General features: G+C 50.5%; 4 protein-coding genes across 4 annotated transcripts in view; 3 read left to right on the forward strand and 1 right to left on the reverse strand.

The window, feature by feature from the left end:
• Window positions 1-2446, forward strand: part of BP5553_02606 (Uncharacterized protein) — a gene marked incomplete at both ends in the record, with an annotated part of 3411 nt that extends 965 nt beyond the window's left edge. The window contains 5 exons of the mRNA XM_032011229.1: window positions 60-559; window positions 618-695; window positions 750-1232; window positions 1280-1992; window positions 2049-2446. Coding sequence (XP_031870922.1) covers window positions 60-559; window positions 618-695; window positions 750-1232; window positions 1280-1992; window positions 2049-2446 — 2172 coding nt within the window. The remainder of the gene's footprint in view (window positions 1-59; window positions 560-617; window positions 696-749; window positions 1233-1279; window positions 1993-2048) is intronic.
• Window positions 2447-3812: 1366 nt separating this feature from the next.
• On the forward strand, window positions 3813-6269 carry BP5553_02607 (MIR protein; the record flags this gene model as incomplete). The annotated part of the gene is made up of 5 exons (XM_032011230.1): window positions 3813-3959; window positions 4017-4150; window positions 4209-4761; window positions 4814-5573; window positions 5626-6269. The coding sequence occupies 5 exons, from the start codon at window positions 3813-3815 to the stop codon at window positions 6267-6269; spliced, it is 2238 nt and encodes a 745-aa protein (XP_031870923.1).
• Window positions 6270-7039: 770 nt separating this feature from the next.
• Window positions 7040-9352, reverse strand: BP5553_02608 (Uncharacterized protein; the record flags this gene model as incomplete). Its single annotated transcript, XM_032011231.1, has 1 exon — window positions 7040-9352. One exon carries the CDS (start codon window positions 9350-9352, stop codon window positions 7040-7042), a length of 2313 nt encoding a protein of 770 aa, XP_031870924.1.
• A 1034-nt stretch (window positions 9353-10386) lies between these two features.
• On the forward strand, window positions 10387-12905 carry BP5553_02609 (uncharacterized protein; the record flags this gene model as incomplete). The annotated part of the gene is made up of 6 exons (XM_032011232.1): window positions 10387-11146; window positions 11401-11586; window positions 11857-11965; window positions 12020-12663; window positions 12716-12805; window positions 12859-12905. The coding sequence occupies 6 exons, from the start codon at window positions 10387-10389 to the stop codon at window positions 12903-12905; spliced, it is 1836 nt and encodes a 611-aa protein (XP_031870925.1).
• Between the last annotated feature and the right edge of the window lie 374 nt (window positions 12906-13279).

The following is a 13279-nucleotide window of genomic DNA, read 5'->3' on the forward strand; positions in this document are numbered from 1 at the left end:
CCCCCCCCCCCAAAACCAATACTTCATCCATCTCGCAGATAGGGCTGCTGCACAAACAGCTCCCGACCTTCATCATTCCTTCCCCACAGTCTTCTCGTCGTCCGGCGAATATACCATTGCGGACCCTCTCATCCCAACCCTCCAACTCCCAGTCACATTCCGCTGCACTGCTGGGGTCGCACGCGGACGGAAAGGAGGGCCGGCGGTCTTCACTCTCGCGGTCGTCGTCTGACGATTCCGAGTTCTCGTGGAGTGATACCGGCGATCTCGCAGAGCAGCTCGCCGACGAGGAGGACCCGCTCCAGATCAAGCTACGGGAATCCCTGGACGAGGAGGTCTTCGGTAGGGCTTCGAGACGGCCCCTACGGCATAAGAAGGTCCGTTATCAAGAGGCATTTGATAGCAGCGAGGAGAAAGGAGTTCAATCTGGAATCGTTAAGGAGGAAATCCACATTCCCAGTCCGGGCCCGCGGTATATCAGTAGAGCTGAGCATATCATAGCCGCCATCATGTCGGGAGGAGAGCGGCAGATGCATGGCCTAACGGGCAAGCCATTGGTGTAGGAACACCTCTTCATATATTACTTACTAGTATCACCAGCTAATCCTCGCTTCCAGGTACTTCACCAGTGTATTTGTATCTTTGGGAGTTTTTCTTTTCGGCTATGATCAGGGAGTCATGTCTGGAATTATCACGTAAGTAGTGAGGCCGGGTTCCCCCCTATTGAACTGGACTAATATTTGCATTAGGGGTATTTACTTCAAAGATTACTTTAATCAGCCAACCAAAGCCGAGGTTGGCAACATGGTCGCCATTCTCGAAATCGGGGCCTTCTTTTCGTCCCTCGTCGTGGGTAGAGTTGGAGACATAATAGGACGACGAAAAACAATCCTTTATGGCTCGTGTATATTCTTCGTTGGAGGAGCTCTTCAGGCCTTTGCCACGGGAATGCCTATGATACTGTTAGGCCGAATTATTGCTGGTGTTGGTGTTGGCATGCTGTCAACCATCGTGCCCATATACCAGTCTGAAATATCCCCTCCCCATAACCGGGGTAGGCTAGCCTGTATCGAATTTTCCGGGAACATCACTGGTTACGCAACGTCCGTATGGGTCGACTATTTCTGCAGTTTCATAGAAAGCGATTATTCATGGAGAATCCCTCTGGTGATGCAGTGCGTAATGGGTGCTCTCCTTGGCGTTGGCAGCCTGATCATCGTGGAATCTCCAAGGTAAATACTCCCTCCAATGGTCTTAAGTGCATAACTGATGAAGTTAGGTGGCTTTTGGACAATGATCATGATGAAGAAGGAATGGTCGTCATCGCAAATCTTTATGGAGCTGGAGACATCCACAACCCCAAGGCTAGGGAAGAATACCGCGAGATCAAGATGGATGTCTTGCTCCAACGCCAGGAAGGAGAGAAGTCCTATAGGGACATGTTCCAACGATATAGAAAACGTGTGTTCATCGCCATGTCCGCCCAGGCTTTTGCCCAGCTGAACGGTATCAACGTTATCTCGTACTATGCGCCTTACGTCTTTGAATCTGCTGGCTGGGAAGGCCGCGATGCCATTTTGATGACTGGAATTAATGCCCTCAGCTATCTCGCGTCGTCAGTACCGCCTTGGTATCTAGTCGATCGATGGGGCCGCCGCTATGTTCTTCTGACCGGTGCAGTCGCCATGGTCATCGCGTTAGCTGCAATTTCGTACTTCCTGTTCTTAGATTTGACTGCTACGCCAACGCTCGTGGTTATTTTTGTCATGATTTATAACGCTGCATTTGGTTACAGTTGGGGTCCGATCCCATGGTTGTATCCCCCCGAGATCTTGCCTCTCAGCATCCGCTCCAAAGGTGCAAGCTTGTCCACCGCTACCAATTGGGCATTCAATTGGCTAGTCGGAGTACTCACGCCAGTTCTCCAAGAATGGATCTCGTGGAGGCTGTACCTCATCCATGCATTTTTCTGTGCTACAAGTTTCGTTGTTGGTAAGTTTCGCCTGGGTATCTCAGCATCCATTGAATTTTACTAATTTTTCGACTAGTATATTTTGTATACCCCGAGACTGCAGGTGTCAGATTAGAGGATATGGATGTCTTATTCGGCGATGCTACAACCGCGATGCCCACGCCAGCATCAAGGGCCGAAACCGGTTCGTTGCTTCCTGTAAGCTCGCCGATCCCCTCAATGGATTTACGAAGAGGCGGTGGAACGGGGACGAACGGACTAGGCTCCTCAAGCGCCATTCCAGGACTAGATATTGATCCTCCTCACGTCTTCATCAAAAACGGCAAACCTCAATACGGCACACCACCTGTGGCCGAGGATTCGACCGAGGGCAGGGGAGGCTGGATATCCCGTATGGTCAATCGCAGCAAAGGAGACGGAGAGAGCATCAATAGTGCAAAGTATAAGTCTTTAGACCAAGATGAGGAAGAGTGAAAGAGTTAAGGCGTTAAGCTGCCGCTGCATTGCACTAGAACCAGGGAGTTTGTTGGGTATTAGAAAGCGGGCGTAATTGGAGGGCTCACAGGGAATCTGTGATGTAATAGCATATTACCAAAGTTATAAGCATAGGACGGTAGATTTGTACTGATGTGTACGAGATTGAGATGCAAAGGATATTATGAGAATCCAAGCTTCGATTCCAGACATGATATTTGTATCTTCTTGTTCCCTGCTGATTTCTATCAAAAATGGTAGACTTGGCAGGTTTACTCCCTTTACTCTGTCATAAGACGGAGGAATTTCCCTTAGTAATCACTATTTAACCCCCCTGCTGATCGGTGGACGCAAAAAGTTATTAATACCTCCAGCTACCACAGAACTAGAACTCTCCACTCCCCTCTCCGATCTTTAGGCGCGTCCACGCCAATGTATACAATCATATATATCAAGTCCAGAATATTCTACCCTGTATCTGCCGATTTCATCATCAGGAGATAAAATCCAATACCCCGTGTAGAATTAAAGTACCGCACTCCGTAGTACGAGGATCCTCAGCCCCGTAACGCCTCTCGCCCGCCCCGTAGCGCAGTGCGCGGCTAGGGATGCTGATGGCTTCACGAAGACGTGTCCTGACTTTGTTTCCGGCTATGCGTACGCGGTCGGTATCTATATCCACCTCGCTCAGGTACAACATCCCAATATCCGGGTCATTGTGATAATCAGCCGCTTGAAGATTATCTCCACCGGCGATCCATTTATATAAATAAAACGCGAAAATCATAGTGTAACCTAATACATCTAGAACCGCATGTATACATATTATCACCTAGGATAACAAAACCATATAAGAAAGTGGTTGCTGGTATAGGTATCTATTTTAAGATAGGCAGGCCACCACGTGAAAAAAAGGGGGCACAGCCTTGTGGAGGAATCGCGGTGTGCGCTGAATAACGACCCGTATCCATTGTAGCCAGACGCCCCCCATGTGGATGCCTTCTCGAAAATATCCATGTAAGGGCCAAACCTCCTTTCTTTCAGCTGTCCAGCAATTCGGCGACATATCTCCAGACCCTTTCTTGTCTCTGTCCATCAAACATCTGCACGATCCCGTGCGGAGATGGTCAGGTCTTTCAATTAGCATTTCTTTGTAATACTTCTTCGACATATCTTCGTTGGTCTGCCTCGCTCTCTCTTCGACCACTCTCTTTCGGACTTCAGAGCTGCTGCGTCAGAGAGAGCTTTCTCTGCGAGGCACCCCTGAGATCACCGGGCGGTCGACGATCCCTTTGGGACTGCGAGATCTTATCGGTTGTGGCAGATTGACCTCGTCATAGGTGGTAATAGTCGTGAAGCTGTGAAAATGGCTGCTTCGGAGATGGGTACGCGTGCTACGGGTGCCGATCTCGATGGTGCGGCTCTGCGACAACGCAATGTAGCCCAGAGGTCGGCAGATGGCGGGTCGGCAGGTGTAGTTGAGGTGGATTTAAAGAAGACACAGGGCAAGAAGGTGAGCCATGCCGTTCTACAATTGGTGAGGAATGATGCTAATGTGCTCTACCAACAGTCCGAGAAGGGGTTGCTGCAGTTCCTAGACGAGTGGGAGTTTATCATTGCACCTTTGATATTCACGGCTCTTGCTTTCTTTACAAGAATGTACAAGATTGGTCTATCGCCCATTGTGACTTGGGATGAAGCCCAGTACGAAGCCCCCCTTTCCTCAGCCATATCAGGCCAATTGCTAACGGCCCCTTTACAGTTTTGGCAAATTCGGCTCCCATTATCTCAAGCGTGAATTCTACTTCGATGTCCACCCGCCTCTCGGAAAAATGCTTGTCGGCCTCTCAGGATATCTGGCAGGATATAACGGATCTTTCGAATTCAAGTCTGGGGAGAAATACCCCGAGGAGCTCAACTACACCTTCATGCGTGCATTCAACTCCTTCTTTGGAGCTGTCTGTATCCCTCTGGCCTACTTCACCGCTCGTGAACTGAACTTCCGGAGACCAGCTGTCTGGTTTGTTACCCTGATGGTCCTCTGCGAGAATTCGTACACCACCATCAGTCGATTCATCCTCCTGGATTCCATGCTCCTGTGCTTCACATTTACTACGGTGTTGTGCTGGGCAAGGTTCCATCGCCTCCAAAATAAGAGCTTTAGCGCTGAGTGGTTCACCTGGCTAGCTTTGACTGGCATAAGCATTGGATGTGTCACAAGTGTAAAATGGGTTGGGTTTTTCGTGACGGCCTTGGTCGGTCTTTACACCATCGAGGATCTGTGGAACAAGTTTGGCGATACCAAGATGCCCAAGGTAAGTGTTCTAATGAAACTAAAACATGGGCAGAATATTAACTACATGACAGCTCGATCTCGGTGCCCACTTAGCTGCTCGAGTTATTGGCCTGATTATTATCCCCATCATTGTCTACATGTTATCCTTTGCGGCCCATTTCGCCATCTTGGAGAACAGCGGCCCAGGTGATGCACAGATGAGCTCCCTGTTCCAGGCGAATCTCAGAGGTACCGAAGTAGGCAAAGACAGCCCGCTTGAGATTGCGTACGGATCCCGTGCTACGATCAAGAATATGGGTTACGGAGGTGGCCTTTTGCACTCCCACGTTCAGACTTTCCCTGAAGGCTCCGGTCAGCAACAAATCACATGTTATCATCATAAAGATGCCAACAACGAATGGTGGTTCTATCCCAACCGCGACCAGCCAGAGTACAACCCCGAAAGCGAACCTAAATTCGTCGCGGATGGTGACGTTCTTCGATTTATCCACTCTCAGACTGGCCGCAACCTCCATTCACATGAGGTTTCTGCCCCTGTTACCAAGTCCCAGAAGGAGGTCTCCTGTTATGGAAACACCACCATTGGAGATGATAAGGATCACTGGACTATTGAAGTTGTGAAGGATGTCGCTTCAAATGACCGAAGCAAAATTAGGACTTTAACCACTGCCTTCAGACTGAAACACACCTCCCTGGGCTGCTATCTCCGTGCTGGCAATGTCAATCTGCCACAGTGGGGTTTCAAGCAGATCGAAGTCACCTGTGACCCTGCCAACAACCCTAAAGATGTCTACACCCACTGGAACGTGGAAGCCCACTGGAATGAGAAGCGTAAGTCATCATCACATGATACCGGTTTATTTCACTGCTAATTCTGTTTTAGTGCCTGCGGCCGACGCTGGAGCCTATAAATCTCCTTTCTTCCAGGATTTCCTCCATCTTAACGTTGCCATGATGACCTCGAACAATGCTCTTGTCCCCGACCCAGACAAGCAAGATGACCTTGCCTCGCAATTCTGGCAATGGCCCATCCTCAATGTCGGTCTCCGGATGTGTGGCTGGGATGACTCCATCGTCAAGTACTTCCTCCTCGGAAACCCGCTCGTCTACTGGGGCTCCACAGCCTCCCTCGGCATCGTCGCCCTCATGGTAGCATGGTACCTAGTCCGCTGGCAAAGAGGTTACGACGACCTCAAGCCCGCCGACATCGACCAGATCCATTATGCCGCTCTCTACCCCGTTATCGGCTGGTTCCTCCACTATCTCCCCTTCGTCGCCATGGCACGTGTTACCTACGTCCATCACTACTACCCTGCCCTGTACTTCGCCATCCTCACATTTGGCTTTGTCGCGGATTGGATGCTAAGGAATCAAGCCAAGGCTGTGCAATACGTTATGTATGGCATCCTGTACGGCACAACCATTGGCCTGTACGTTCTATTCATGCCAATCTCCTGGGGCATGGTAGGCCCAAACAAGCAGTTCAGCTACCTGAAATGGTTCGACAACTGGCGGATATCGGATTAAGCAAATTTCCCAAATCCCTCTCTCCCTATAGCTTTAAAACCCTAGACTCAAAGCCAGAAAGAGGCGCAGGGGTATCGTCAAAAGCAAGAGGCAAAAAGCAAAAATTGGGTTTTTTTGCACCAGCCAACACATCACACACACAACACACACGACCGTATGTAATTTTTCATTTGTTCTCATCACAAGAAGTCAGGAAAAATTGGGGTTTCTTGATTTTTCAGAGGCAGGGAGGAAAGGGGGCATTGAAAGGGCTATAGGCGTTTTTAGTCGAGAAAACAAATGCAAAAACCTATCTTAATTTTAGCCTTTTGTATTATGAAATGTGGTAAAACTAGATGAAAAATGAAGCCTTCCTACTCTAAAATATGAAAGGTTTTCTGGGCTCCTTTTGCTATTGAAGGGATTGAATCTCCAGGTAGTTTTGCGTGTATCTTTCTTTTAACGAATAGACGCTTCGGATAGGGCAGTGGGAATGGGATCTTATGATTTAGTAAGTGGTATGCGGAGGGTGGTCTAACTACCATCTCAAAGCCAGGATTTAGCTATAGCAATCCTACAAGAGCCTCCAAGCTATACCGAGAGTTAAGAAGCCACAATAACAGAGTTCGCATAAAATCACATCTTCCAGGGAATAGAAGATGAATATGAGGGTGTAATGTATACTATTCGCTAAAAGGCTTAAAGATGTACGGTACTATGTCCAACTCCCCTCCTCTCTTATTCCAAAACGCCAAATGCACCCAACTCCTTCCATCGTCGAAAGAAGGTACTCAAAGTCCATCCATCCTCGCATCTCCAAAAAGATATCCCGCTTCAAGACAATATGCTCCGCCGCCTGCCATCCCCTTCTCGCTCCCCCAACAAACTACACTTGCATCAACGATCCCACTTAGCACGCCTTCCATGGCACCCAACACACCCCAGCCGATAAAACTCGACACTAAACCCACAACATAGGCGTATGCGCTGCCCCTGATTCCAGCTCCGCCGGGTACCGATATTTCAAGTTGCCGCGCTGTAGCGACCCAACCGCCGAATCCCAGGGCGACGGCCATGATGAAGCGGGTAGCGTGTAATAGGAGCTTCGCTAGACGGTAGGGGAGGAGAGGGGTGGTTTGGTGGGTGCGGGAGCTGAAGGAACGGGGAGTGAGAGTTGTTGTAGGGGCTTGAGGGGTGAGGAAAGTCATTTGACTTAGACCCCTTGCGGAGGGATGTAGAGGCTGAGAGTGGATTGCCGCGTAGGTGAGGGTTAGCGGGTTGGTTAAGGCGGTGATAGGGGTCGGGATGAGCGAGTAGGCAAAGATTGAGACCACGCTTATTAGGCGGCGTGGAAGGATGAGGAGGGGAAGGCGGATTAATAGTGCCACGAATGTGGAGAGACAGATAGTGCCGAAAAGTGTAGTGACTGCATGTGTAAGAGCCGCTACAACTATGTCTCTGGAGGTCGGCGCTGGCACTGCATTGCGGTGGAAGTACCACTGGGACACAGTAGCAGCGGTCGTTGACCGTTGAATCCCGCTTATGACAGATAGGGTCCAAATGTACATGAGCACAAAATAGACCGCCAGCCACCAGCTCGTCGCATCAATGATGAAACCTGTAAGAGATGTAGACTTATGGCCACCAAGAAAGACTCTGGTGAACATTCCTAGCCACATCCAGGTCCATGCAACGATGGCCCCAAGCGTAGCAAATCCAAGTCCGAGCAACGCTGGGTTGGCTCCTAAGATTCTAGAAGCAAATTCTAGTATCCCAATTGCTTTGTTCAGAGAATGACGTCCCTTAATAATAGTGTATAGCCAGATGAAGGTTAAGATCCCGGGGATGAACGAAAGCCAACGCATGGCCTTATCTTGCAAACTTGCGCCTCCTTCTGAGCCCTTGTAGCTTGAGATCAGAGGATAGAGCGAGAAGGAGAATAAGATAACGGGCACAGCGAGCACGATGAGATATACTAGCGATCTCACAAATGACCGGAGCAGCGCAAGCCAGATGAGCGATACAACTACCGATACTACAGTATCGACAGCAAATAGGTGGAAAGAGGAGCGGAGGGTAGTATAAATGGTATCGCCGAGATTCGACTGAGGTGATGTGTGGAGGAATACGAGGAAGAAGGTTGCAAAGAGGGCGCCGAGGCATATCAGGTATAGTGAGCCCCAGAATATATCGTGACTTGGAGCCTCTCCCAAAGTTGTCGCTATGGTTGCCGGCACGGTTTCCACTGAGCTGGGTGGCCTTGGTATGGCGGCACCTGGACCAAAGCCTGCTTCAATATCTAGGTCTCGCGATAAGCCGCTCGCGTCTGTTGGTAACCTGATGGCTCCAGGTTTCGGCGTAGTTCGAAACGTCTGAAATGCAGGAGGGCTTTCAGGCTCCATTTCAACTGCCAGATCATCTGGTGGATCACTATCCGCCATTGTCGATTCGAGCCCAACATCGACCATATGGTCTTTGCCTTTACTACTCCCTTCACTGCGGCCATGAACAGAAAAGTCCGCCTCCTCCCCTACTGTTTCTGGCGTCCGACCCCGTCCCCTCCTGCTCTGGCCGCCTCCATTCCAACTACTCTTAATCCCACGCCCACGCCCTCGGTCTTCCCGTATTCTTCCATCTTGTTCCTTGCTACCATCTAGGGAACCTTCGCTCCCGCCATTCTCAGTCTCCGCGCTCTCCTCGAGCCCAGTCGGGGCGAAAACCCTCCGTGACTTTTGGAGGGCAAAGAAATCCGCCGTTTCCCTCTCCCTTTCCGCCTCCTCATCCTCTTCTCGAAATTCATCTATCGCACTGTGGAATAACGGGGCGTCCGGAGCTGCAGAGTAGCGTGATGCGAAATTAAAGTTCGAGAGGTGTGATGCTGATTGATACGGGTTCCCGAACCGCTGTGGTTGGTAACCCCGAGATGTATTCCTCAAGGGGTTTGACCGGCGATAACGGTCGTTGGGATTTCTAGGAGGAGCATCGGCATTATCGGCGGGTTGGACGAAGTTGGAGATGCGGGACTGTGACTGAGCCAGAAATCGCGAGGCATCTGTTGACGTCGAATGATCAGATGAGACTAGTTCCTCTAGGAAGCCGGTCATTAAATGGATTCCACTTACATTCAGAGAACATACTGATCCTCAGCTCGGTAGCCTAGATATCTACGAGATCGAGTCTCTAGCCACCCAGGGCCACACAGGAGAAGGAGACAGCCTAATAACGGCTTGACCGCCCAACGGCCTACTCCCGTCTCCTACAATGCTGTTTGCGGTAGTCGGGCCAAGCTGCGAAGCTCGGAGGCACAAGTATGGTTGTTTCTTATATCTAACCGATCCGGGGATAAAAGATAATCCCTGGCTGAGCCGTGAGGGGGATATTGACGGCTAGGAGTGTTGTAATGTGTTTTATCGAGCGGTTCTTTGAAGTGATGAGTGTTGAAGCCGAAGCAAGTGAGTAGAGGCAGCTGCCGACGTAGCCACCGCCTCTGGCAGAACCGGCGTGGCGGTGAATCACCGAGTCGAGGTCGCCAGGTGACAAGGGAACTTCAAAGAGCCTGACTGACGGTGACGCACTCCAGGCGGTAGCCGGAGCTGGAGCTTAAAGCGATATAATAATATAATAGATGCACTCAGGAGATTAGGCAACCCAGAACCCACAACTCAGGAGACTTGAGATTCAGAATTCTAAAAGCTAGTAATTCGCTGGTATCTCGAGCGCATGTCATGTCCACTGTCATTGATAATAGAGTTGACGCGGGTCCAGCCTCGTCCTGCGCCACATGATGCTCCTAGCCCGAACCAGCGCGGAGAGCGAATCATGAATGACTTTAGCTTGTGAACCATACAGACACACACACGACCACAAGCAAAAGTCGAAGCCGAAGGTTCCAGAGAGAACAGAGCAGAGCAGAGCAGGGCAGGGCAAAGAACAAAGACACGGACCGTAACCTGTCTTTGCGCTCTGCTTATCAAGTATCAACTGAAGACTGGGAACGCGGGAGTGGCTCGGTGGTTGAAACTTGGCAGGGAGCGACGAGAGCAGTCCCTTTCCAAATCTCCTCTCGTTGCGCGGGTCAAATATCATCTACATCGTCCTACGTCGCGTGCCCACCTCCCCGTTCAGCAGTCCCGTTCTAATGTCTTCGCTATCATGGGACTACATCGCCAAACTTGTTTGCATTGGCGATTCCGGAACCGGTAAATCCTCACTTACCATCCGGCTCTGCGAGGGCCGCTTCTCTCCCCACCACGACGTTACCATCGGCGTTGAATTTGGCTCTCGAATCGTCCCCGTCGGTCCTCCAAATGCAAAACCTCCAGCCCCCAGACCCAGCACTCCAAGGGATTCATCAGTGGCAGATATATCAGGGGGGCTGCCCGAACCTCGGCGCGCGGAGGTACCTGTGGTACAGAAGCATATGAAATTAAGCCTCTGGGATACTGCTGGTCAGGAAACGTATAAGAGTGTTACGAGGAGTTATTTTCGCGGTGCTTCGGGGGCGCTGCTGGTATTCGATATATCAAGGAGGCCGACCTTCAGCCATGTCCAAGACTGGCTCAATGACTTAAGACAGATTGCCGAGCCGGATATCGTGGTGGTCTTGGTTGGAAATAAGAGCGATCTGGCAGCCGGCGATGAGAATAAGCGGGAAGTCACTAAGGAAGAAGCTGAAGAGTGGGCAAAGAATAACGGCGTGCTGGAATACGTGGAGACGAGCGCAAAAAGCGGCGAGGGCGTGGAGATGGCCTTTGGTCGGGTGGCGGAGAGGATATATGAGAACATCGAAGCGGGGAAATATGATCTGAATGATAGGAGATCCGGTGTCAAAGGGCCTGGCGCGAATGCCGGCAGAGGGAATGTCAAGTTGAAGGCGCCAGCCAAGAATGGTTGGGGAGGTGGTTGCTGTTAATATGGCTGTATATTCTGTTACATATCTTTTGGGGATACTTTGCATCGAGGCGTCGGGAGCACGTTAGATACACCACGAGCATTGGAAAGGCGTTGGGGAGGGCCATCTATTCTGTATATATTTCGTGGAGCATAGGCATGAGTTTGCGGAGGTAAGCGGTGCCTTGAGAAAGGGGCCTTGAGGGCTTTGCGCATAGAGGCATGGATTTTATTATGAATACATGTCAATATTTTGTAATAGGTATCTTGGTTCAGGGACCAGTGGCTCAGTTACCGGTAACGATCGAACCACCAAATAGCTACAGAGCACTTCGTACTCCATACCTAGGCAAATTGTCACCGCAGCTCTGGCCCCCGAATACGAAGTACCGCGAAGGTGCCACATATTCGCAAGTCGGTGTGGCTGAGCATGATTGTCGGCTTATCGGTCAGGAGAGGGGCAATAATTAGGGTGTCCTTCTCTCCATCTGCGCAACCTTGACAGGTGAGGTACATATAAAGTCGAAACCGAGGCGTCACATAATTGTTTCATTTACTATCGTTTTCAACCATCATTTCCAGTGGTCTCACTCGTCGAGTTACAACGTACAAGCTACAACCTTTGGTGTCCATCTACTTGCCCTCTTCGAAGCTCCTTAGACTAGACCCCCACTTCTCCACGGTCTCCTATCCCCGACAAGACAACACCAACAGTCAGCCAACCTCAAACGTTACAAGATGAGCGATTTTGCGCCGCCCACCGGCCCTCCACCTCCAAAGGTCCCAGAAGGATGGAAAGCGGCATGGAATGCCGAGTATAAGGAATGGTAAGTTCTCGTAGACTCAACATCCCCTCCCTCATCATGCTGAGATGCGCCAAGGTTCTATGTCAACGTCTATACCAAAAAGTCCCAGTGGGATAAGCCCACCGAGCCCGTCTACCCTCCATCCAGCGATGGCGCACCAGCAGGACCACCCCCAGGCTACGCAGGAGGCGGCATGAACGCCAGCCTCGACGACAAGAAGACCAACCCCTACGAATCGAATACTCACAACACCGGCTCTCCTGGCGCAGAGTCGGATGCCGCGCTGGCCGCACGGCTACAAGCCGAAGAAGATGCGCGAGCGTCCTCAACTCGGAGCGCACAAAACGATTATCAGAATACGCAGATGCCGCAGCAGGGTTATGGAGAGCTTCCTCCTAGGGAACAGAAGAAGTCTGGTGGTTTGTTGGGGAAGTTGCTTGGTAAGGCGACTAGTGCAGGCTCGAGTAGTCGTCCATATCAGCAGCAGCAGCCGCAATATGGACAGCAGTACCCACCACAGCAACAGCAATACGGTGGCTATCCTCAGCAGGGTTATCCTCAACAGGGCTATCCTCAGCAGGGGTACCCACCACAAGGTTATGGTCCCGGACCTGGCTATGGCCCAGGGCCTGGCTATGGTGGAGGAGGTTATGGCGGAGGTGGTGGATATCAAAACCAAAGACCGCAAAAGTCTGGCGGTATGGGCGTTGGTGGTGCAGGTAAGCTCCTAAGTTGATGTGATTATGAATATCTCACTAACTATTCATGTAGCTGCTCTTGGTGTGGGTGGTGGTTTGGTTGGAGGCATGCTTCTCGCAAACGCCATGGATAATGATCATGATGATTACCAGCAAGGCTATGGTAAGTCTTATTATTTCCTCCTATCAAAGGAGTGACCGCTAACGATACTGTAGAGGATGGTGCGGATGATGGTGGCGGCGATGACGGAGGTGATTTCTAGAGACGTGGGGATGTGTATATTGATGCAGGGTTTGGGAACGACGTGAACCAGCCCACTCCATCCCTAGGCGAAGTTTACATAGGGCAGGTGGCGTTGCTTGTGAAGCTCATGGGGGGGTATTCAAATCTTGCGAATTACTTTTGCATTTATATAATGGCACAGTTCTAGCGGTTGCTATTTCCGTGAACAAAACAATACCAGGCATTGAAACTTGCGAATTCGAGTCTTCGAAGAAAGAGCTTAATTCTCTTTCCGTATGATCTTCAACTCGGGACTTTTACCAGAGAGCTGAAGAACAGGTTATTTTTCACCAGTAATTTCCGTAGGAATAATAGCCATCATAGAAACACATATGCTTCCCAAGGTAAGCAGTA

The sequence above is a fragment of the Venustampulla echinocandica genome, assembly GCF_003357145.1.
Source record: "Venustampulla echinocandica strain BP 5553 chromosome Unknown scaffold_1, whole genome shotgun sequence".
NCBI classification, from domain to species: domain Eukaryota; kingdom Fungi; phylum Ascomycota; class Leotiomycetes; order Helotiales; family Pleuroascaceae; genus Venustampulla; species Venustampulla echinocandica.